The following is a 26004-nucleotide window of genomic DNA, read 5'->3' as shown; positions in this document are numbered from 1 at the left end:
TATCATATCGTGCAATTGTTAAGTCATTGGTGTCAGATATGACAAGTATTGTCATACACAATAATTTTGAATAATTGAATATGTGATGCTTCACAATTATGTTCTACTCTATCCTCACAATTTGAGGAAATTTAAACTAAAATTATACAGAGTATAAAGGGTATTAATCAGTTAATTTTTTATAGGTTAACGCCAACAGTACTAGTGGTGGTACTGTTCCACGCAACGTGGTTACGTCATTTGAGTAGCGGTCCTAAATGGAACGAGTTCGTTGGCTACGAGTTTCTAAAATGTCGTGCCAATGGCTGGACAAATATTTTGTATATTAACAATTGGTATGATACGTATGTCATGGTACGTAACAAATAAGTATGTTTTATTACGTTTTATCTACGTTACTGAGTTAGGTTAGGTCTTAACTCACTCAAAATGCGTGAGTTAAGAGCTTCTTAACTGACGCATTTTCATTACCGCACTCCTTGTTTAGATGACTACCAAAGAGAAAAAATATTTTGTAAAACATTTATTTTGCACTAAATAGAAATAAACTGTTCTATTGATAATAACTATAAAAACATGAAAACTTATTTATTATAAATGTTAATGATACAGTTTGAACAATCTTTCAAGTAAATGCCTGATGAAGCAAATATATTCATTTTAATAGATATCATAGTACGTATCATTGAATAGAAAGCCCAAAGAGACGAAGGCTTATAAGTAGAGGATAAACTGGAAAAATATGTTATGAGTAGGTACCTTTTCATATAGCATTCTGGAAGCAATCCTGAAATGGCTCTGAATGACTCTTTTTCAATGTCAGAGGGAATACTTTCCGAATCGCTCATTTTTTAAACCAGTGACATCAATATTATTTACTGTCATATTGACATTGCCATGCATGGTGTTATTTGAACAAAGGTATTAAGATTAAGGTAATTGATTTTTAGGATAGATATATAGTTAAGTAAAATAATTTTTAAAATTTGTGCGTTTTTATAGTTAGACGTAGATAAAATACAGTACAATACGCGCGAGTTATAACTCCATTAAGATACTTGTGTGGTTATACAACTCGTGCTACGCACTTGTTGTGCAACTTTGACGGGCGTATCTTAATGATGCTGTTAATTCACTTGTATCGTAAATATCTATTATGTTATCATTTATGTTGACATTACTGACATTTTAAAATTTTGAAAATATCAGATTTCACAGGGTGAGTTTTCTACTGACAGTTTTTTTTTAATTTTAGCCACTCGGTTAAAAAAAACATTTGTTGTAACTTACTAAGTATAAAATATTTATTAAATTATTTTAGTGTGTTCCAGTTACATGGTACCTGGCGCTGGACACCCAGTACTTCGTCATGGCACTGTTTTTGATCAAGTTCCTGAAAGCAAACGAAAAACACTTCTCACTTATTATAGGAACCATCTTGGGCCTGACAATGATTGCTAGTTTCTGTCAAAATTATTACTACGATTTTTCGGCGTTGATACTTCCCGTACCCGAGTAGGTTTTTATGAAATTGTTTTAAATAACTTTATACTATACCGGATGCGTTTAAAAAGTGGCTCACTCCTATAAGTTTTTTTTAGATAAAAAAACGATATTTGGTGTGTTAGTATATGACATAAATTAGGATTGATTGACGTATTCAATTGTATTCGGTTATTTCCTGTTTCACCGGAAGTGTCTACCACAGTGGATTTTTAAATGGCACCCTCGGTATTTTTTTTTTACTTTATTTGATAGAAAATGACACTCTGAATAGGATCACGTATCACATGTCAACATTTGCCATTTTTGCATATGGTTTATTTAAAATAGTAACATGCGGTTCATAACGACATTTTGACTCGAAATACGAAGTGTGTGGTATGAAATTATTCGTAAAAAAATACTTTTTCCAAATATGCTAATGAGCCACCCTTGTTCCATTTGAGAAAATTGATTCAAAATTAGTTTTGAGTTATGACTAAAAATACGATTTGGACATCTTTTAACCGGCCAGGACAAGACACAAAAAACATTAGACGATCAAATCTATTTTCCCAAGGCTTCTTGCTTAAATATTAGCAATTAACACAGCCATGCCACTCTAGATGGAAATTTAAAATACGTTTTTTAAACTAGCATGTCAAAAGTTGACGTATGATATGTCGTTCTATTCAGAGTGTCATTTTCTATCGAATAAAGTAAAAAAATACCGAGGGTGCCATTTAAATATCAAAAGTTGTAGTTATTTCCGGTGAAACAGGAAGCGAACGAAAATAATTGAATATGTCAATCAATTCTGATTTGTGTGATACACTAAAAACCGAGGGGTCAACCACCATGTTAAAAAATGTACAATGATTTCCATATTTGGCAATCACTCATCAGTTACTCCCATGTATTCCCAAATATTGCCACTGATTTCCACTAATTGCCAAGTATTTTTATCCGATTCCCAAGTGATTCCCAGTTTTTTAACGATTCCCATGTGATTCCCGATTGATTACCTGATTTCCTCGCTGATTTCCTAAGCAATCACTTGATTCCCAGCCAATTTAATTACGAAAACAATGTTTAAGTGTTTATTTTCGTTTTATTGTGATCGGAAAATATGTACTAGCCGCATCTAGCAAAAAAAATGAATATTTTAAAACATCAGAAATTTTAAAAAATATTTCTTCATTACGCCATAAGCAATAATAAGCATGGTTTCTTAGAGATTTCATTATATTTCATTATAAATTGCAAGTTATAATAATTAAAATACACATACAGTACGTCTGTCCGTTCTGTAGCTACGGGGTATCCGTGAGAGGGGAAAAGATATTCTCTCTATATTTCTCGTAAAAAATTAGACGACGCGTCCCATCAATAAAAATTCAACAAATTTGCAAGTAGCCAATAAAATGAGTGGGCGGATCGATTTGCGGTGACGTATCGTCAAGTCGACGTATAAAATATATTGTTGTTTATTTAAATGTTTTTTGTCCGCATTCCTTTCATAGACACAGATCCAGCAGACGTACTGTACCTACCTACATTTAATGCTAAAAAATGAAACAAAATATGATGAACTGAAACTAAGAAAATCATTATGAATGACATGCGAGATACATTAACTAAGTAAAACTAAAACATACATAATAGAGGTATACCTATTTGGCTTGTAAGTTAAACAGAATAAAAAAAAACATTGCACTAAAAATATTGAGGCAGGTACCTACTGCAATAGGAACATGGCATTAAAAATACATTGGCTAAAAAAACTAAAATATTATTACCTATTTAAAAAAAGAACGAAAATGATAAATAGTATCTAAATAGATAAATTATTAACATTTATAATCTTTGTATTTTTTCAACCAAATCGTTTCTCTTTATAGTAAACCGATCACAGCCCCATAATGTGATAGGTCCATGAAAAATGAAACGTCGATGAACTTCTTGTATATCGTCTTTTTTGGGCCATTTAAAAATATCCTTGTCCTGTTGTAAAAATTTCATTTTAAATTTTTCTGATTTGCAGTTAATTACTAGCCCTAGATACCATTGCGTGTCATAGTACACAGCATAATATGAGTCTAAGCTAATGGACTCGATAATGGACAATTTAGTCTTAATCGAGGTCTTAATCAAAAACACCCTCTCCACCCCTTACTTCTTAAAACTGCATGTTTGTATTTGTTTTGATAAGAAAATTATGAACTTACATCCTTTACACCCTTCACCCACCTACACTCATTTTCGTTGATTAAATTGCGAGTTAAATTGTATTATCGCCAGATCAAATCATCAATCTGAATACCGCCTATTCATATTTGATTTGGTTCCAAAATTGTGAATTTCCCCCTTTCACACCCCTCACTCACCCTCTTTTTTTTCATTAAATTGTTTTTTTACCACATAAAATCATGAATCTGAAACTGCAAGGTCGTATCATTTTTTATTCCAAAGTTATGAGTTTTTACCCCCTCTACACCCCTTACCTACCCCCTCACCGTTTTTTTATAAAAATTTCTTGTTATCAAATCAAAACATAAATCTGAACACCGCATATTTGTATCAGTTTTCATTACAAAATTCTGAATTTACCCCCTTTACACCCCTCACCCACCCCTGTATTTCCGATTTTTTTTTCATAAGATAAGAGTTCATAAAACATAAAATCCCCGATAAAATCATAAAATCTAAAAACCGCATGTTTGTATCTGTTTTGGTGCCAAAGTTATGAATTTACCCCCTTTACACCCCTTAACCACCCGCTATCCCCATTTTTTTTCATAATAATGTATTGTCATCGGATTTACATTACTGTGCCAAATTTCATTAAAATCGGTTCACGGGAAGTGTGTCAAAAATGAATCGCAAGATTTGACAGACAGCCCAATCAGACAATACAAGTTAAATTAAATCGTTTAATCGAGCGTTTAATAATACAAATATGTCGTGACAATCATAAAGATACTTTTTAACTCTTGGTGCTCTTGTATTATTTGAATTTTATGATGATAATAATACAGTCATTTTAATTTAATTACATATTTTTTATCAATTAGCTACTTTTGAAAATACATTTTTGTTTAATCTGAACGCACCCACAAATCAAAATTGACAAATAAAATTTAACCTTATTACCGAGCTTGTTACCATCTGGCTCAATGACTAAAGAATATAAGGACATGTAACGTCCATATATAGGGGCTACAACAGAATTTGTGACCTTAGACGCCATTCTTTTGATGGCAAACAAAGAGTCATCATCTGGTCACCAGCGACAATTTTAGCGATTTTTAATAGTTTGTGTGTAGTGAACTTTGTATAAATTTTATTACAATGGTGATTAGTTGTTCAGCTTTCAAGTGTAAAAGCAGCAGGGATAAGAAAGAGCCAGGAGTTACGTTTCATAAGTAAATAAACAGTCAGCTCCACCTTTTTAGCGTTTTTTAGTTTTCTTATTGAATTCGATAATTATTTTTCTGATATTACTCGTATATGTACTTGATATGTGATATACGTCGATACTAGTTTTGTACCTTTTGTTAACATTTTAATACGTTTTTTTCTTAATTAATTAGTATGATACCATAGTATACACCATAGGCGTAGTCAAAACATTTATCAAAAAATATAAATATCTCTTCAAACAACTAGGTTAAGAAAAATATGTGCCACGGCACTGTTTAGTGACATCGTCACAATTTGCTCTCGGGTGTTATTTGTCCTTGGATTCTTTAGTCATTGATATGGCTTGAAAGCTAGAAATCTGAAATCAGCTGTTGATAATCGGCCATTTTTTATTTTATTATTACACACCCGTCTAACGATACTTTAGACACCAAGTAAATATTAAAATTAGTTGAATTTTTAAATAATAAATATTATACAAGCAACGAAGTATATTAAATAATATTAATAAAGTACAGAGTAGAGTACCTACTTATCTTACTGCTTTAGCAAAAGTTTTACGGGCCTGAACACTTCACAATAAATAGGTAAAGTACGTCTACTGGATTTGTGTCTATGAAAGGAATGCGGACAAAAAACATTTAAATAAACAGCAATATATCTTATACGTCGACTTGACGAGTACGTCACCGCAAATCGCTCCGCCCACTTATTTTATTGGCTACTTGCAAATTTGTCGAATTTTTATTGATGGGACGCGTCGTCTAATTTTTTACGAAAAACATCGAGAGAATATCATTTCCCCTCTCACGGATACCCCGTAGCTACAGAACGGATAGACGTACTGTACACATGCGAACGGGGACGCCGCGTCGTGAAAAACATTTGTATAATGACATGTGATTTCTAAGTTAGGATGAGGTGATTCCTAACGATTACCACATCATTCCCAGCGATTGCCAGTTGATTCCTAGGTGATTCCCAGGGATTCCCATGTGATTCCCAGGTATTCCCAGGTGATTCTCAGGGATTTCCATGTATTCCCAGTTGATTGCCATGTCATTCCCAGGAAAATGTACAATGATTTCCACTAGTGGTTTACCCCTCGCTAAAAACAAAACTTCGTTTATTTATCTGAAAAATTAAAAAAGTTATAGGGGGTGAGCTACTTTTAAGATACTTTTTTTGTTATTGTTAAAAGTATTATCCTTGATATATAAACAAGGATATTATACACAGTGGCGCACCTCATTCGCCTCGGTTGATTATACGAAAACGATACGAAAGATGTACAAACAAAATATTTTATGGGTATATGTGGGGAGGCAATGGGCACAATTTAAAATTATTTTGAAATATACAGGGTGTTTCAGAACTAAGATCCACACCATAGTTATATTTCTTCTTATGGAACACCCGGTATTTTATTTCATTTTTGGATTCTTGGGCCCAAAAAAGTCATTTATTATAAGGGTTAAATATGTTTAAAATCTTTATTTTTTGAGATATTTAAAGATATTTAAATTTGCATGCTACAATAGAATATATTATTAATAGCCTGTACATCACTTTTCAGAATTAATTCTTGTGCTAAGTTTAAAGGTAAAGAAATAAACTTTACTGAAAAATGGCATTGCTTTCTTAAATTTATACAGGGGTATCAAAAATTCCTGATCTATTTTAAGGATTTATTTTATATAAAAACTTCGTTATTTCAAGTGCAACACCCTGTATTTTTTAAATAAACCGAAGCAGATTTAAATGCTCTTTCAAACTATATTAGGGTTTCCTATACCTATCTAGCTCAGATTTTGAATAAAAAGCGATTTTTAAATAAAATTTCAATCAAGATGGCTGGTGGCGCCATTGCAATTTTCTAGTGACAGTTAGTAACTATTTTCAAAGCCGACATTAGTTTATGGACATTATTATTTATAATTTATAACGGTTTACTTAGATTTACCTACAATAGTTTAATAAGTATGTTTACCAAGAAAAATAAAGCAGTATCTGCTGGCGGAATGAATGGATATGTTTGTAGTGATTTTATTTTGTGAGGAAAATTACTTATTGGCCTCAAGAGCTTATGCTCAAAGGTATCCAAAAATAGAAATATTCCTGATAAGCGTTCCTTTGAAAAACTACTTGTCCTATTTCGCAGAGCTGGTAATGTGGTTTATAAAAAACCTATTAGGCAGAAACCTGTCATTGGAAGTGAAGAGAATTAATTTGCCGTAATTGTCTTTTTTATAGAAAATCCATATAGGTATCTACAAGTCATCGTAAAATAAATCAAAGAACTACTTCTTCGTTTTTCTTATTCTACCAAGAAATAAATACATATTTAATAAATATTATTTATTAAACTGTTTTAGGTAAATTAAATAAAAGTAAACTGGTATAAATTTAAATAGCCCATAAACTAATTTCGATTTTGATAATAGCTACTAACTGTCACTAGAAACTTGCCATGACGACACTAGCCCTCTTGATTGCCATTTTATTGAAAAATTGCTCTTTATTATTAACTCTAATATAGTTTGAAAGAGCATTTGAATCTGCTTCGATTTATTATAAAAAATACAGTGTGTTGTATTTGAAATAACGAAGTTTTTCTGTAAAATATATCCTTAAAATAGATCAGCAATTTTTGATAACCCTGTATAAATTTAAGGAAGCAATGACATTTTCCAGTAAAGTTTATTTCTCTACCTTTAAATTCAGCACAAGAATTAATTCTGAAAAGTAATATACAGGGTGTTAATTATCTATTTTATAGTAGCATGCAAATTTAAATATCTTTAAATATCTCAAAAACCTAGTGATGGGTTGTTATTTAACTATCTGTTATTTTATAACAATTATTTATAAATAACATAACGCAACCGTTACTACTTCTAAAAAATAACAGATATAAAATAACGACACGTAGAGATCGGCCGCTCGTGAAACGAAAAACGGCGCTCTGCATCACCACGAAATTCTATGCTGCTTGAAGCAATTCCAAAAAACAACTAGTATGGATGGAAAATATGTTAGCTTTTTTCGTTTTCCTGTTATTACCGATTCTGAATCGTCCTAGAACTCTGCAGCACATGCGCAAATGAAATAATGTGTTCATATTTCCTTCTGCGCATACGCATCACAGTTCTAGGACGGTTCAGAATCGGTAATAACAGGAAAACGAAAAAAGCTGTTATTTCATCAACCATCGATACAGGCGGCGAGACAACGGACAACGGAGTGGGGAAAGTGCTACGGCGAACGTAGCTGCTTCGGTCGATACCGTCGATGGTCGTATTTACAACAGCTTAAAAATAATAGGATATAAAACAAGCAGGTTTTTTGAAACAGTTGCGGGCATAACGCCTGGCGGTGGAGATAACAGGAGTAGGTAAGGAACGCTGCTGCATCGGTCGATTGTCGATGGAGGCTCGCAACGGGTTGGAGAAGCAGTCATTTTAGATATGTTGTTTTTCAACCTGTTACGAGCATAACAGGGCGGCGGTCGAGGTAATCGGTGTGGGAAAGGAACGCTGCTGCATCGGTCGATTGTCGATGGAGGTTCGAAACAGGTTGGGGAATAATGCATCAGTTGTTTTAGATACATTCTGTTTCAACCTGTTACGAGCATAACGGACGGAGGTCGAGATATTATGGCGCTGTATATTTCAGTACTTACGTATTAAGTTTCAATATTTAGGTATTTATTTATTCTGAGAAATTTTCAGAATAATATTTTAAGATTTTTAAAAATGTATACAGGGTGTTTTGAAAAATCTGGTCATTGATTAATCACGATCCTGCTTAAAGCCCTTGACGTAAAAAGCTGATTTTTGGAAAACGGATTGACTTTAGCGTGTAGAGGTTCGATAAGAAGGGATTTTTCGAAACTCGAATTCTAAGGGGGTGAAACTACTCTGAAATATTAGAATATTTTTTATTTAAAAACCGGTGAGTTTTTCGGAAAAACTCGTAAAACACTTTATTATGTTGTTTTACATATTTTAAGATTTTTTAAAAATATATACAGGGTGTTTCATAAAATATGACCATTGAGTAATCACTATTCTGCTTAAAGTGCTGGACGTTTAAAGCTGATTTTTTGCAAACGGATTGACTGTGGGGTTGAGGTTCGATAAGGAGGGTTTCTCAAATCTCAAATTCCAACAGAGTAAAAACGCCTCTCAAATATTACAATATTTGTTATTTAAAAAACGGTTAGTCTTTCGGGAAAACGTCTGGACACGCATAATTTATTTTGTTTTTTTACGTATTTTGAAATTTTTTAAAAAATCATACAGGGTGTTCCAAAAAGATGAGTAATTGATTAACCACGATTCTGCTTAAACTGCTCGACGTTAGAAAGCTTATTTTTGGCAAATGTGAGAAAATTTTATCCAGTTTGTATGTTAATGGAAATTCTTGTTTTGCTTTATCATCACCATTAGAAATTATTAATTCGACGCGAACGAAGTCGTGGGTACACGCTAGTTTAAGTGTAAAATTAATTCGAACTCTAGTGTGTAGTTGGTTTACTTATGAAGAATATACTACACATTTTCTTATATTGCTATTTTTTGACCGCAAATGGTAAAATCATAACTAAGAGCTTCTCGTCCGTCGAGTGAGATGCACCCTGTACACTGCTACGCAATTCAGGATCTACGCGGATCGAGTGGCAGTGGCGGAATTTTGGCTTTTTTTATATCGCAATTTGTAAACAGCGCTTATTTGTAAACAACCACCGTTTTTAGAGAGGTATTTTAGATAACAATCGATATTTAGAAATGTTTTGACACCCTGGAAATACTACCACCGAGCACGTCATTGTTGCAACTTGCAACTGCGTTAATACGCCTGGCGGTGACCGTCTCATACTCTTTCAGATATTTAGCAGTAAAATAAAGAAACCTGTTATTTTTAAGCTGTTATTTTAAGCTGTTTTTTATAAATAACTATAACAGTTTCAACTGTTATCTAAAAATAACAGTTTTGCCCATCACTACAAAAACCAATGATTTTAAACATATTTAACCCTTATAATAAATGCCTGTTTTTGGGCCCAGGAATTCAAAAATGATATAAAATACCTGATGTTCCATAAGAAAAAATATAACTTTGGTATAGATCTTAGTTCTGAAACACTCTGTATATTTCAAAATAATTTTAAATTGTGCACATTGCCTCCCCACATATACCCATAAAATATTTTGTTTCTACATCTTTCCGTTTTCGTATAATCAACCGAGAAGAATGAGGTGCGCCCACCCCCCCCTTGTATTATAAAATAGAATTATTAATAATGATTATTATAATTGCAAATATGAGTATTACGTTTATTTTAGGTTTTTCTATGGCATAAAGGATTTACTGGGAAGCTTTCAATTTCACTACCAGGTCGGTAGTTTTATTGGCAATATATCTCCAGCAACAATAGGCATTGCTTTTGGTTATTATTTCTACAAACATAAGTACGATGAACCTGATCAATATATATTTCGAACAAAGGTAATTACCTCTTTTTTTCTATTATTGATTTAACTAACCATACGCGTATCCAAAATTATTGCATATGATTGTTTGGTAAAATGAAAAGACGTCTTCATTTTTGCAAAGCTTGCGCTGTGTTGTTTCTTGCTCCAGTTGCACTTAGAGCTGCTAATCGCTGTACTTCTGTGTTTTTTTTATTAGTCTCTTTAAGTACCGCTTCCCATCATACTCTGTAGAATGTCGAATGTTTAGGAGGGGAACTAATCATCGCGACCTTATAGATCTATTGTATGTTCCCCTTTCTTGAGTTATAACTAGTTATAACTCATCATACAGTCTCAGGGCTTTAACAAAAGCCAGTATCTGACACAGCTCCACAAAGGCCAACTCTCCATTCTAGACATCAGCCATACCAAAATTCATGGCACGAATGGTCGTCATCTCGGCGCACTCAGTGATAAGGTGTTCTGGTGTTTCCCCATTTTCCCCACAGAATCTGCATTCGCCGTTGTTTCTCAGCTTCAGCCTACTGAAGTGTTCGTTGAGGAGGCAGTGTCCTGTTAGAAACCCCGTGACAATCCGAAGATTGTTTTTACTTAAATCAAGGAAAACCGTCGTAAGTTCTGAGAAACTTTTTCGAGTCTCTTAGACCGTGGAGGACACCCATTCCAAGTTACGGATAGAGTCTTCCAGATTCTTCAGTTCCGCTTTCAGTTAGTTCCCGTTTGGAAAACAGATCGGTTCTGGTCCAGTTAGTGGGAGTGTTCGCTCCTTTCTTAGCTAGATCATTTGCCTTTTCATTGCCTTCTATCCCTTGGTGATCAGGCACCCTGAGTAGGAGGACTTTATTTTCTTTGCCTAATTTGTTGAGCTTCTCTAGGCATTCTTTGACCAACTTCGAATTGATGGTTACTGAGTTGATCGCGTTAAGTGCTGTTTGACTATCGGATAGGATGCCAATTTCCTGTTTTCGATAGTTCCTCAGATAAATTGTACGCATCTTTCGATAGCGTAAATTTCTGCCTGAACCACGCCTCATTCGCCTCGGTTGATTATACGAAAAAGGAAAGATGTAGAAACAAAATATTTTATGGGTATATGTGGGGAGACAATGTGCACAATTTAAAATTATTTTGAAATATACAGGGTGTTTCAGAACTGAGATCCATACCAAAGTTATATTTTTTCTTATGGAACACCCAGTATTTTATTTTATCTTTGGATTCTTGAGCCCAAAAAAAGGCATTTATTATAAGGGTTAAACAATTAAAATATTAAGATATTTAAATTTGCATGCTACAATATAATAGATTATTAACACCCTGTACATTACTTTTCATAATTAATTCTTATGCTGAGTTTAAAGGTAGAGAAATAAACTTTACTGAAAAATGGTATTGCTTCCTTAAATTTATACAGGGGTATGAAAAATTGCTGATCTATTTTAAGAAATTATTTTATATAAAAACTTCATTATTTCAAATGCAACACACTGTATTTTTTACAATATACCAAAGCAAATTCAAATACTCTTTCAAACTGTATTAGGGTTTCCTATATATATCTAGCTGAGATTTTGAATAAAAAGCGATTTTTAAATAAAATTGCAATAAATAAGATGGCTGGTGTCGCCATAGCAATTTTCTAGTGACAGTAACTATCAAAGTCGACATTAGTTTATGGACATTATTATTTATAATTTATAACAGTTTACTTAAATGTACCTACAATAGTTTATTAAGTAAGTATTCATTATTTATCAAGAAAAATAAAGCAATTATTTAGATCTATGATTTTATTTTGTGAGGAAAATTGCTTCTTGGCCTCAAGGGCTTATGTTCAAAAAAAATATCCAAATAGGAATCTTCCTGATAAGCGTTCCTTTGAAAAACTAATTGTTCTATTTCACAAAGCTGGTAGTGTGGTTTATAAAAAACCTATTAGGCAGAAACCTGTCGTTGGAAGTGAAGAAAATTAATTTACCGTAATTGGCTCTTTTATAGAAAATCCATATATACAAGTCATCGTAAAATAAACCAAAGAAGTATTTCTCCGTTTTTCTTAGGTAAATTAAATAAAAGTAAACTGGTATAAATTTAAATAAGTCCCTAAACTAATTTCGATTTTGAAAATAGCTAGTAACTGTCACTAGAAACTTGCCATGACGACACTAGCTCTTTTGGTTGCCATTTTATTGAAAAATTGCTCTTTATTCAAAATCTGAGCTAGATAGGCATAGGAAAACCCTACTATAGTTTGAAAGAGCATTTGAATCTGCTTCGATTTATTTAAAAAAATACAGTGTGTTATATTTGAAATAACGAAGTTTTATATAAAATAAATTCTTAAAATAGATCAGCAATTTTTCATACCCCTGTATAAATTTAAGAAAGCAATAACAATTTTCTATAAAGTTTATTTTTCTATCATTAAACTCAGCACAAGAATTAATTCTGAAAAGTAATCTACAGGGTGTTAATAATCTATTCTATTGTAGCATGCAAATTTAAATATCTTTAAATATCTCAAAAACCAAAGATTTTAAACATATTTAACCCTTATAATAAATGCCTTTTTTTGGGCCCAAGAATCCAAAAATGAAATATAATGCCAGGTGTTCCATAAGAAAAAATATAACTTTGGTATGGATCTTAGTTCTGAGACACCCTGTATATTTCAAAATAATTTTAAATTATGCACATTGCCTTCCCACATATACCCATAAAATATTTTGTTTGTACATCTTTCCGTTTTCGGATAATCAACCGAGGCGAATGAGGTGCGCCACCCTGTATAATTGTTATATTTCTTAATTCTTTCAGTTTAGGCAAGGAATATGGTGGATAATGACTTTTATAACAGCTTTCCTTTACTTGATTATCACCGGATCTATAATATTAAATGTGGAGACTGAACACAATGCCTTCTGGGCATCCGTCTATGTAGCTGTTTCTCGTCCACTGTTTGCTTTCATCATTGGACTGGGCGTTATTGGGTTTACGGAAGGAATCGGCTGTAAGTGTTAAATTAATTTATACAGGATGTATCCAGCTGAGTTGGCCATTAGTAATTTAGAAAAAAACTACAATGTATAAAATGGAGATTGTTTACGAGAGATGTTATGTTAGGCCTTTATGGAAAACCAGTGATAAGTCTATATGTATATTTGATTTGTCTAAATCATCTCATTGGATTACATACATACAACTCACTGGATATTACACAGGGAAAGCCAAAAATTGATTATTTCCGTTTGATATAAAATTGCTGATTTTTTTTTAAATTCAGCGCTAAGTATGTATATTATTTAAAAAATCAAAAGACTAATAAAACAGCTTTTTAACGATATTGTTCCTATACCTAAACATTTCGGTTTTTTAAGGTAGAGCATATTTAAAGATTAATATATTTTTTTTCATAGCAACTGTTAAAATTGCCTTATATCTATCAAAAATAGTAGATAAAATAGTGTTGCGGACCGGTGTGGACTCGACCTAACCTAACTATATGTCCCGCCCTCAGGTGACATTAACATCGCATTAAAGAATAGACACCGTAATGATTCATTCGAAGTTTCGAGAAGAATCGAGTTCCCCTGAAATGGAGTAGTAAATACGAGAACAATCGAAACCTTCTCTATGCACCTAACGATCTATGGCCTATTCGAGAAATCTTTAGCTGTGGGTATAAAAGCCGGCGGCTGGGGCCTAAAGAGGGCAGACATAAAATAGACGAGTACAGTTGACGCGCTAAAATTCAAAATTCTTGCTAGATAAATAGTTATAAATCGTTTGTAAATAGTGCTTTAAGTTTTTTATCGTTATTGTTTTTGTTAATTAGTGTCAAATAAATTCTGTTTAAATAAATTATGACTTTCTATCCACACGGAACCGACGAAAAACGTAATAATAGTACTCTAACCGCAAGGGTAGATTAAATGATACTTTAGCAGCGAGTATAGGTTAAAAACTTTATTTCTTCTCGCACATTTTTTGCTTTCATTTTGAAAACTTTTGTATTCCTTTTCATAATACATTCGGGATTTAAATGAAAGTAGTTTGGATATGGCGTTTGTCGCCTCAGCCTGAATATCTGTTGCTAATTTACTTAATTCGTTTTGAGCCATTCCTGGCTCCAAAGCAATCGACACGAAAGAGAACATAGATAATTAAAAAATATTGACTCAAAACTGACAACTAAAGAGACAGCTTTATTTATTTGTCAAATTATATAGAAACCAACGCCAACCCAGCACAATATTTTTTCTACTCGTAATAAATTCCTTGAAATAATAATTACTGAATATTTTTTAAAAGGGGACTCTCTATGGAAAAATATATTGTTTTATACACGACTATAAAATTGCATTATCGTCTCCCGAAATTAATTCACTCATAAAATACCAGTTTATAGTCTTGTATAAAAAATAACCATGATTGTTATAGTCTCATTTCAAAAATCTCGTTACCATGGCAATTTTAGAAATTTAGCAAGTAAACTCTAATTGATACTTATAAAGTTTGAATATTTGTCATGGTAACGATTTTCTTTAAACGAAATATGTAACTATAATAGAATTATTTATCCTTTAAATCGCTTTACTAAAGAAACCAGAAGGTTTAGGTATAGGAACAAGATATATCACCTAAAGCAATTTTATTTGTTTTCCGATTTTTTTAATAATATACAAAGGCTTGAATTTAAAATAAAAAAAAATAATTATAAACTCACCGGCAAAAAAACCGGCCACTAAAAACTAGTCCCAATTTCAAAGTTGGATTTCTCGCGAAACACTTATTAGATTTGATGATTTTTTTTTAAATTGTAAATTCAATCCTCCTTAACGGATGCTACGTCAGAAATTTTTATTCCGAATTTATTTTGAGCATAATATGCTCAAAATAAGCATAATAGCTAATATGCATATATACAGGGCACAACAATAAGACGAAGTTTTTTGCCCGAACTTTGTAACACCCTGTAGGGTGCAGCAGCTGTAGTAGCTATTGCTAAATCAAATCACATTCCAGCTTCATCTTTTGTGAGCATTTTGTTTTTTTAATCACGACATTATCTCTCTTTTTATTGGAGATATGCTGCTTTAGAACGAACGTCTCGGGGAAATGCTTCGCAGAAAGAAAGTTTTGTGTGTCAATCAAATAATCAAGGCGACATAGGCAAAAACGGATTTATGAGTATTTGCAATATGACAACAACGGTTGTCAAATTAAAAAAAAACATTATCTATGACAAATGTTGCTCGTATTGTGGCTTTAATTGAGGATTTCCGAAGTCAACTTTATATGTCCGATACCCTGGGCATACCTCGAAAAACAGTCGTGCCTCGAATCGGTATATGGAAACGGAAAATTTCACCAGGCGAGTGGGTTCCGGAAGAAAACGGAAGACAAATGCAATTAACGACCGCTTTATTGTCCTGAATACTTTACGAAATCGTAGAATTACAGCGTGTCAGAATCAACATCTGCTACAAGCGGTGCGTAGAACTCAAGTCAGTGAGAGAACAATCCAACGAAGACAAAAAGAATCCAGCTTGTCTGCAAGGAGTATGGCATATTGAGTTATGGACTAAATCTATTTTGAGGCGTTTGTTTTAAAGCAGCGTATCTCCAATACAAACAAAGATAATGTCGTGATTAAAAAAATAAAATATTCACAAAAGATGAGGCTAAAATGTGATTTGATTTAGCAATACCTACTACAGCTGCTGCACCCTACAGGGTGTCACAAAGTGCGAGCAAAAAACTTCGTCTTATTTTTGTGCCCTGTATATGCTCAAAATAAATTCGGAATAAAATTTTCTGACGTAGCATCCGTTAAGAAGGAATTAATTTACAATTTAAAAAATAATCATCAAAATCTAACGAGTGGTTCGCGAGAAATCCAACTCTGAAATTGGGACTAGTTTTTAGTGGCCGGTTTTTTTTGCCGGTGAGTATTATACTGAAAATTTCACACCTCTACTTTTCAACCAATAACATGCTTTAATGTTGACTAGTTACCATGGCAACTGAAAAAATTTCGGGAAATTTTTTCGAGGCGCCACGAAACTTTAGTGGAAATTTTTTGACAGTTGAAAAGGTAAACATAAGATCTACAATCATAATGTGAATGAACTACAATGTCTATATATTGAAATATTACCCATTTGAGTTTTAGCATTTGATGTAACTAAGGTTGGTAATATTTTTTATTTAAGGAAATATGTTAGATATACCTACATATGAATTTCTTCGAAATTGCCATGTTCTAAAAAAATATAGTTCTGCCGCCTTTATTTAACTAAAGCTGGTATTTTTCTATTTAACGAAATATGATGGATATACACTTGATTTTGATTTTCGGGTGTTATCTGGTTTTATATTTTCAATTTCTTCTTTAATGACTTGTTGGTTTACTTTTCCAAATCGCGACATTTCGCTATACACTTCTTACTCTACGTACAGACGTTTTAAAACTAGTAATAGCTTAATGACAGAATCGCAAACAAAAATGACAAAACACATAATATGTCAAAAACATCAATACCTTGGCCAACTTAACAAATTGAAATTATTTTAAAATGTCATGTTGGATTAATATTTTTTTTCAAATTTAGGTGTGAAATTTTCTTACCGAATACCACGCAAGCTTAAATTATTCCTGGAAATTTTCTTTCGGGCACGAATATTTTAGGAAAATTATCCCTCGTCTTCGACTCGGGATAATTTTCAAAATATTCGTGCCCTCAAAAAAATTTCCGAAAATAATTTAAGCTCTTGTGATATTATAAGTGAAAATAATTTAGACATATGGAGCAAGCACCATTATGATCCTAATTTCTAACAAAAAATCTATCACCGGTTCTTCATAAACGCAGTGGCGGATTAAGGGAGGGGGGGGGGCGGAAGGGGCGGCCCGCCCCGGGCCTCTTCTTTTAGAGGGCCTCCAGATCTTAAAAAGAATTTTTTTATTCAACTGTTATTTTTCTATTTTGGAAATTAAATTAAGGGGTATTTTTTTTTGTTTAGATTATCGAATAATTATTTTTTTTTATAAAGTTTTAAATTATGAATATAAACTTGAAACTGAATTTATTTATTTTAGCTATTAAATTATATTTCAATGGTTTTATTATTTATTTTTACTGAATAAACATTTTAAATTACAACCAATGCACGGCATAACTTGTATTCTAGCTGTCCAACCGATGAGCAGTGCCGTTTTAGTATAAAGGGGGCCACAGGACTGAGACAGCAAAGGGGCCCCTCGGATCTTGGACGGGGCTCTCACAAAATCGCGATATTTCTCTGGAACGGTCGAGAAAGTTTCGCGGCTCATATATGTGGAACAAATATGTGGTTGAGGATTGGAACCTTTGGTGTTACAACTGCAAAATAAAACACTAAGTAATTCCACAATACACCAAAACACTTTACTTTTGCACTGGACACGCGCATTTCGCTAACCATGTTAGTATCATCAGCAGATGATTAAAACTGAGAGTTTTATGTATTGTGGTGAATTACTGTTTTATTTTGCCACCTCTAATTTAGTTGACTATTTATTATTTATTGTTTTATTAAATCCAATTCCATTGAATAATATTCCATTGAAATGCCAAGTGTGCGGTACCAATTTATATGTAAAAAAATGCTTTTGCCAAATATACTAATGAGCCATTCTTGTTCCATTTGAAAAAAAATGATATATGATTAAAAATATAATTTGGGCATCTTTGAATCGGCAAGGACAAGACACGAAAAACATTAGAGGATCAAATCTATTTTTCCAAGGCTCCTTGATTAAAAATTAGTGTTTTAACACAACCGTGGCACCCTAGATTGAAATTCAAAAATACGATTTTGTTAAAAAAAATCGTATTGACATTTATTTCTCTTGAGTGTCATTTTCTATCGAACAAGTAAAAATATATTGAGGATGCCATTTAAAAATCAAAAGTTGTAGTCATTTCCGGTGAAACAAAAAGTGACCAAAACAGTTGAATACGTCAATCAATCATAATTTATGTCATATACTGAATGGTATGCCATTCAGTAAATCCCGTTTCTTTATGAACAAAAAAAAGTTATAGGAGTGAGCCACTTTTGAGACGCACTCAGATATACAAGGTGAGTCTTAAATCGGTGCAAATATTTTTAGGAGAAATATTTTTTGATTCGAAAAAGAATTGAAAATTTGGTATTTTTTGAAAAAATTTTTGGATTTTTTTTAGTTTTTATTTGAAAAACATAATTTCTTGATAATATGGCAACATAGGTAGTAGATTAAATTCACTAAAAAGAAAACCCAGAAAACCCCTGGATCTTTTCTGGGTTTTCTTCAAAATTTAAGCAAAAAATAATTTTTTTGAAAATTTTTAAAATAAAATAACTCGGTTATTTTGGACTTATTTGAATAATGGCAAAGAGAAAATATGTCCTTTTTATCGAGATCTACCAGACCTGGAAAATTTAAGACTCATCCTGTATATTTGAATTTTGTCAACCATTAGACATACATACGTCATTCAATTTTTACAAAATGTGCATTAGAGGTATATCATTATCTGAACAGACCGGGGGCCACATTTAGGTTTACCGCCTCGGGCCCCGACAGGCTTAGTCCGCCACTGCATAAACGTCTATCGTACCATGGCCTTGAATCACCCTCTATAAACTTGAAATTCCTAACTATTAACGTGTTGTCGTTGCCGTATTCATATTTTTTTTTAAACTTAATAAAATATGTTTATCTCTTATTTTTATTATTTGCAGGGATAGCTTTAAGAGTAGTACAGTGGTCTCCTACTTATGTTTTGGGACGACTGACATTCAGTGTCTATTTAATACACATGTCAGTAAATTTGGTGAAACCTGGCATGGCCAGATTTCCAACGTATGCTAGCGATTCTGTTTTGGTAAGTTTTTTTCCTGATGACTTTTAAAGGACCGAGCTAAAGTAATCGTAAAACAATTTCCGATGCACGTGATCACCTTTGAGTGATAAGCTATGGCGACAGCGCCACAATCGGGCATTGTGATTTATGAGATGAATCTTAATGTAAAATTAGAAAACAATATATTTTGTCCACGACCACTTAATAATAAATCAATATTCCATTTCCTAGCTGAAGGAATATGGTGCCCATATTTGTAATAGAGTGAAATATAACAGCTGATAACAGTGAATTATGATAAATCACACTTTGCATTTACTTTACATTTGTTGCTATGCCAACGTGACACTCACAACATCCCGATGCGCGGCGTGGATGATTTGACGTTTTCCTTATCTTTTCTTTTTAATAATTTTGACATTTAAAATTGTCAAACGTTAAGTAGGTAGTGATTATTAAGTGGCATATCAAGAACTCGACACCCTGTATAATTAATTTTATGTTTTTTTTTTCAGTTTATTACTTTCCTTGGAGATATAGCGTTAATATACATATTGGCTACGATCCTGGCACTTCTAGTGGAACTTCCAGTATCCCAACTACAGAAACAAGTTTTTTCATTTGAAAAAGTGAAAAAGACAACCACCGATAAAGAGGAGTAAATAGTGATATCTTTTTACCACAATAAATATATTTAATTTGATATATAATGCTTTTTATTTTATAATTATACCTATCCTTGCTTATGAGTTCCTTTGGCTAAGAGAAAACATTTCTAGAACCCCATATACATATGTTATATCAACATAAGATGAGATAGATTAGAAATATTACTAAAATATCGTGCTGTATTTAATTATTTATTTTTTTATTTATAAACAACTAGAAAAAAAAACCTAATTCTATTGAGTACTGACAAGGAGCTACAAAAAATGTAACATATTAATTTATAATTAATATATTGGCGCTAAAATAATAATTAATTTAGTATTTAAGAGAGTTGACATCAGTTTTTTTTCTTTATTAGTTTAGTTTTTGAGTATTAAACGATGTATGGCAATGACAAAGCTGAGAACAAATTATCTTAGATATTTTTTAGTACTTGTTAATTACAGTTATGGTCAGGTTACTGGTAAGTAAAGTCAAAACCTTTGCAATTTTTTTTCTTGAGCAATTTTTGATTTATTTCTGGGACTATATTGTGGAATGAATACAAAATGGTCATAATAGTCGTGCTTTTTTTTTAAGTAGAAACGATTTTTACCGACGAGGAATATGTATCAATGCCAGATTTGTTCTTTAATGACAATTTTGACAAATGCACGTTGTTAAGAGAAAAGTCATTCTATTGCTCTTTTACATACCAATTAGAACCCGTAGACCCATCAAATCCTCCAGAAGTATGGAACATAATACAGGTAATAAAATGAAACTAATTATTATCATCCTGTAGGTATATAAATGGTTACCTACATGTTGATACAGCGAAAATAATTGCATTTATTTGTCTACTCACCCTGTAACACTTTAAAACTAAATCTTAAATTATTTAGTAACGATTTATTTTAAGTATAGGAACATGTAATAATTAAAAAGTAACGAATTATAAACCCTTTTTACTAGTGAAAACAAAAATTATGATAATTTTTTAATCGCCCAATTCCATGACAGCTACGGCCAATATTATATGACATTCGAACAATTTATTTATGAAATAGACAGCCACACGTCTTTTCTTTATGTCACAGTGGCTGTGGTAATCATTAAATTTGACGTTTAGGCTATACAATTTTTTTTGACAGGCAGTTTTTTCATTCAAAAATTTTATTATTTTTTTTTCTCAAAACAAGTTAATGTTAAGTATAGAGTGTTTAATATCAAAATTCATAAAATTAACAAAATTAATTATAGAGAATTCAAATATATAATATAAAATATATATAGGGGTACCTACCCATTTAAAATAAGAAAGTTGCTGTTAACTTCCGTTATTACCGAAAGTGCCGCCATATAGAAAATATTTATAAATTATAGATCTCGTAGATACTGTAGTTCTCTCGAAACGTCTAATTCACGCTTGATGTAATATAATTCTCAATGAAATTTTGATGTAATGTAATTCTCAATGTAATGTATTCTCTCTCAATGTACAGGGTGTTCCACTAAGAATAGCTCTCGGCTGTATCTCGGAAAGTATTAGCCGTAGCGACTGCGGAAAAAAATATTTATAACTAAAGAGTTAAAGAATTATTTATTATTTTCAAGTTTGTAGAACGACCGCTAGGGGGCGCAACTGCAACAAAAAATAAGAAAAAGGAGTTTTTAAACAATTTTGCCTAGATAAGGTGTACTATAAGTAACAGCTTCATAATCTTCAGTAAATTTTGAATATTTTTAGTTGAGCCATTTTCCCTATCTACCAAAATAAAGTGGTGGGGGAGGGTTAGATCTGTTTTGATTTGAATATTAATAACTCTTTACTGGATGATCGGAATCCAACAAGCGAGGGCTTGTTTAAAAGAGCGTTTCTTACTCTATATTGTACAATATAAGCAATAATAATAAAGTTTTGAACGTAGACGCTAGGGGACGTTGTCTTATAATTTAACAAACATTGCGCGTTTTTTCAAAAAATTAAATGCAATACTATATGTAATTTTAGCTGATAGTAAAAATTAGTAAAAGCTTAAAAAGTCAGCGAAAACCGCATCTTGATATCTTCTTTCAAACCGAAGATATTAGCAAAATTATAATAAATACCAAAAAATCAGCCCTTAATTACCTTATTTTTACAACACGGTATCAGTAGCCCTCCTGGTTATGCTCATTCTAAACTAAAATAAGATAGAAATAGTTAGTTTATTTTAAAATAGATGATATTCCAGAATATCATACCAGATGTATTAATATCTAATAATTAAGATATTAATAATAGTGAACAAGAAACGATGATTCAGTGAAGTCATGGTAGGCTTTGGAAAAAAGTTGCTTTTGACATTTATACTATTACGCGAAAAGCAATGGAAATTTACCTATATTTAATTGTTAGTAGATTGCATGATAGAAAAGGAATGTTATATTATATGATGGAAAAAATTGAAATGTGTATTAAGTATACTATTGAGCATTACTTTTTAGCAGCACAACCGATTTTAACAAAATTAGCGACATTTAAAAATATATACTTCCTGAAACGTTAAGCATTTTGTCGGTTTGCGATAAAGATTTGGATAAGAACCATGCATTAAATATACATTGACCTAAAAATTAAATATAATAATTCGTTCCTTATTGTAATCGTTGTACGAACCCTTACACATTCACTAAAGTACCTTTTAGAAATTTCAATATGAAATATCTTCTATTTTTTCTATATACCCTGCTTCCAACTTATGGTATGATTTTGATAGTATAATATAGGTTTTTATACAAAAAAAAAACATTATATAGTTTGTCCAACGACAGGATACTTTACAGTGTTGTCATTTTAGTTCGCAGGTAAATTGCAATTTCTGTCATTTTTTGGATCTCGTCTGTCGAAATAGTTCCTGACTTGTTGGACATACTTTATATTATAGTGAATTTTGTTTAGTTTATTTTGATACAAAATTTGATCTTTTTCTTCCTGTTTCTTCAACGTCATCTGTCAATATCACTTATTCTTTCGACAATATATTTTATTACGAAATTCCAATATTACAGACATAAAAAGCGATATAATATATCTTCATAATTAGTGCTTATTGTCTATTTTATTTTTTCAGTTCTTTTAAAGCCTACTGAAGAAATATCTACCTTAAATTCAGAGGATTCGGTAGAAAGCCGTAAGTACTTAATATAATTTTTCCTGTAAATGCTTTAATATATCTAATTCATGTAATTTTTTAGGTGCTGGGATCGTAGATGTACTAAATCCAGCCAACTTGTTCAATTCTTCTAATGGTAATTAATTCAATCACAGTAATAAGATCTAAGATCTTTATCTGTCAGTAGGATATAAAATTAAGATCTCTACACTGTGTAAAACCCAGTATATTTTCAAAAGATTTTATGATCAAATTTCAGTTAAAAACATTGTGTTATATTAAAGATTTTCTTTGCTAGACAAACTTCATTTCCAAAGGGTCTTGTTGACGTCTTGTAGACTATTTTTATTATACAGTAGATTAAATTTATCGTGCAGTGTCAAATAGGTATGGAAATTACGATTATTGACCTCTAACTCTACATGAAAAACTTTAACTCTTGCACTGGACGCGCGTTTTGCTAACCTTGATAGCATCATCGGCACATGATTAAAACTAAACTAATATCTACATATTGAGCGTCTATACAGGGTTGTTCACCAAATACGACACGGAGTTTGTAGCTAAACGATGAGATTTTTACAAATTGTAAGTTTTGGGTTCGATGAAGGACTATTAGAGGTACAATTTAAAAATAATTTTACAAGATACAGAGTGTCCCAAATAAGTAAAAAATATCAGTTGTATTTTTTTAAATGGAACACCCTGTATATTATTACATTTCTAGTTTCTACGATTAAAATAAAGGTAAATTTGATTAAGATTTATTATACTTAAACCTTACCGTTTTTGAAATATTTTCAATTTTGTGAAATTGCAGTAAAAATTTTAAGGCTTCAATTCTCCAAGGGCATCAAAGTTTTGAATACTAAATATTTACTGAAGTTTACTTACTGATCAGTTATTATGTTGCAATAATAAAAATTATACTACCTTATACAGAGTGTCTAAAAATTTATTTTATATAATTATTAGCTTCAAACGGCAATAACTTGTTTAATTTAAATGGAACACCCTGTATATTTTACGAGAATCAGATGCACAATTTAATTGTCTATCAAATTATATTATACCATTTTTTACCTGTCTCTTTAAGTTTCCGTAGAAAATGCATTTTCTTGTAATTTAGAACTTATTTATCAATATACCCATGGACTATTGACATTTTAGATTATTTTTAAAGATGTACCAAATTTTTAAAGAGTACAGATACTAATATTGTCGATATAATTCGTTTATTTCGTTAAAAATAAAAAAAACACTGTTTAAATATTTGTTAAAAAGGATCAATTAATATGATTCCAGTATTCAAACTACATTAACTGACTGTTTGCGTTGATTAATAATAATTGCTCCAAATACTAAAAAACTGAATTTTGTATGGGCATTAGACAGTGTGATAAAAAGTAACACCTTAAAAATGATATTTCATTTTTTAATCAATGCTTATTTATAACAACAGAGACTTTAATTTGATAACTTATTATTATATTGATTTCTGACTCAAATCCACATTTATTTATAATAATATATTAACGAACACAATTAAGTATGTAATTCATTAGTATATGGGCGGAAATAATGGTGTTATATTTAATTTTAATGGTATACTCTTTTATAAAGATTTAAATAGTTTTCTTTTTGCATACAAATGGGCTAGTAATATTATCGTTTTGCTAAAAACGATAATATTACTAGTCTGTACATTTTGTACATTTGTTGCTTTAAAAACAATCTAAAATGTCAATATTCCATGGATATATTGATAAATGAGGTCTAAATTATAAGAAAATGAATTTTCTACGAAAACTTGAAGGGATAGGTAAAAAATGGTATAATACAATTTGATAGACAATTTAATTGTGCATCTGACTCTTTTAAAATATACAGGGCATTCCATTTAAATTAAAGAAGTTATTGCCGTTTGAAGCTAATAATTATTTAAAATAAATTTTTAGACACTCTGTACATAAGGTAGTATTATTTTTATTATTGCAACACAATAACTGATCAATAAATAAACTTCATTAAATATTTAGTATTAAAAACATTGATATCCTTGGAGAAATGAAGTTTTAAAATTTTTACTGCAATTTCACAAAATTGAAAATATTTCAAAAACGGTAAGGTTTAAGTATAATAAACCTTAATCAAATTTACCTTTATTTTAATCGTAGAAACTAAAAATGTAATAATATACAGGGTGTTCCATTTAAAAAAATACAACTTAACAGATATTTTTTATTTATTTGGGACACTCTGTATCTTGTAAAAATATTTTTAAGTTGTAGCTCTAATAGTCCTTCAACGAACCCCAAACTTACAATTTGTAAAAATCTCATCGTTTAGCTACAATACTCCGTGTCGTATGTGGTGAACAACCCTGTATACCCTATGATTAATAAAAACCAGGTCAAGTTATCTAAGAAATATGCAATCGATGACAATTCTAAAGTGACTTGGCACCACCTTTATTTATATGTATTATAAAAATTTTATATTTTTTTGTAGATAATAAAGATAATTCTATCTTAAAACCACTACAAAGTTTAACGCAAATAAATAATATGGGAGACACACTAAAGGATACCAAAATCTTCTTTGCCTCTATCCAAGGACTTGTGATGCCTGGTAATGTTGCGACAGCTGGCATTAGTAATTTTTTCAAGTATTTTGAAGGCATTCAAAATATCCCTAACGTGAATATCTTTAATCAAAATAAGACATAACAGATATTGTATTACTAATGTATCAGTAAAATATTGTATACCTGTATAATAAATATGGATTTTTATACAAACCCATTACCTATTTATAACCAAAAGACTAAATATCTATCTTGTTGCTTTTATAATTTAGAATTTAGAACTTGTGTTGTGTACAAGCTTAATATTGTCAATT

General features: G+C 31.4%; 3 protein-coding genes across 3 annotated transcripts in view; all 3 read left to right on the top strand.

Moving 5' to 3' along the window:
• LOC115890692 (O-acyltransferase like protein-like) overlaps nucleotides 1-20002 on the top strand; it is a 37902-nt gene extending 17900 nt beyond the window's left edge. Inside the window, exons 7-12 of the mRNA XM_030910995.1 lie at nucleotides 186-354; nucleotides 1322-1515; nucleotides 10254-10416; nucleotides 13221-13413; nucleotides 19176-19318; nucleotides 19813-20002. Of these exons, the coding sequence (XP_030766855.1) occupies nucleotides 186-354; nucleotides 1322-1515; nucleotides 10254-10416; nucleotides 13221-13413; nucleotides 19176-19318; nucleotides 19813-19959 (1009 nt within the window). The 3' untranslated portion in view covers nucleotides 19960-20002. The remainder of the gene's footprint in view (nucleotides 1-185; nucleotides 355-1321; nucleotides 1516-10253; nucleotides 10417-13220; nucleotides 13414-19175; nucleotides 19319-19812) is intronic.
• Nucleotides 20003-20336: 334 nt separating this feature from the next.
• LOC115890654 overlaps nucleotides 20337-26004 on the top strand; it is a 37585-nt gene continuing 31917 nt past the window's right edge. The window contains exon 1 of the mRNA XM_030910951.1: nucleotides 20337-20429. Within this exon, the coding sequence (XP_030766811.1) occupies nucleotides 20351-20429 (79 nt within the window). The 5' untranslated portion in view covers nucleotides 20337-20350. The remainder of the gene's footprint in view (nucleotides 20430-26004) is intronic.
• LOC115890655 lies at nucleotides 22615-25870 on the top strand. The gene is made up of 4 exons (XM_030910953.1): nucleotides 22615-22692; nucleotides 23062-23121; nucleotides 23186-23239; nucleotides 25615-25870. Exons 1-4 carry the CDS (start codon nucleotides 22647-22649, stop codon nucleotides 25830-25832), a joined length of 378 nt encoding a protein of 125 aa, XP_030766813.1. The 5' UTR covers nucleotides 22615-22646; the 3' UTR covers nucleotides 25833-25870.

This window comes from Sitophilus oryzae, unplaced genomic scaffold (assembly GCF_002938485.1).
Source record: "Sitophilus oryzae breed Bouriz unplaced genomic scaffold, Soryzae_2.0 scaffold_907_pilon_pilon, whole genome shotgun sequence".
NCBI classification, from domain to species: Eukaryota; Metazoa; Arthropoda; class Insecta; order Coleoptera; family Curculionidae; genus Sitophilus; species Sitophilus oryzae.
This window is presented reverse-complemented; position numbering and strand designations above follow the sequence as displayed.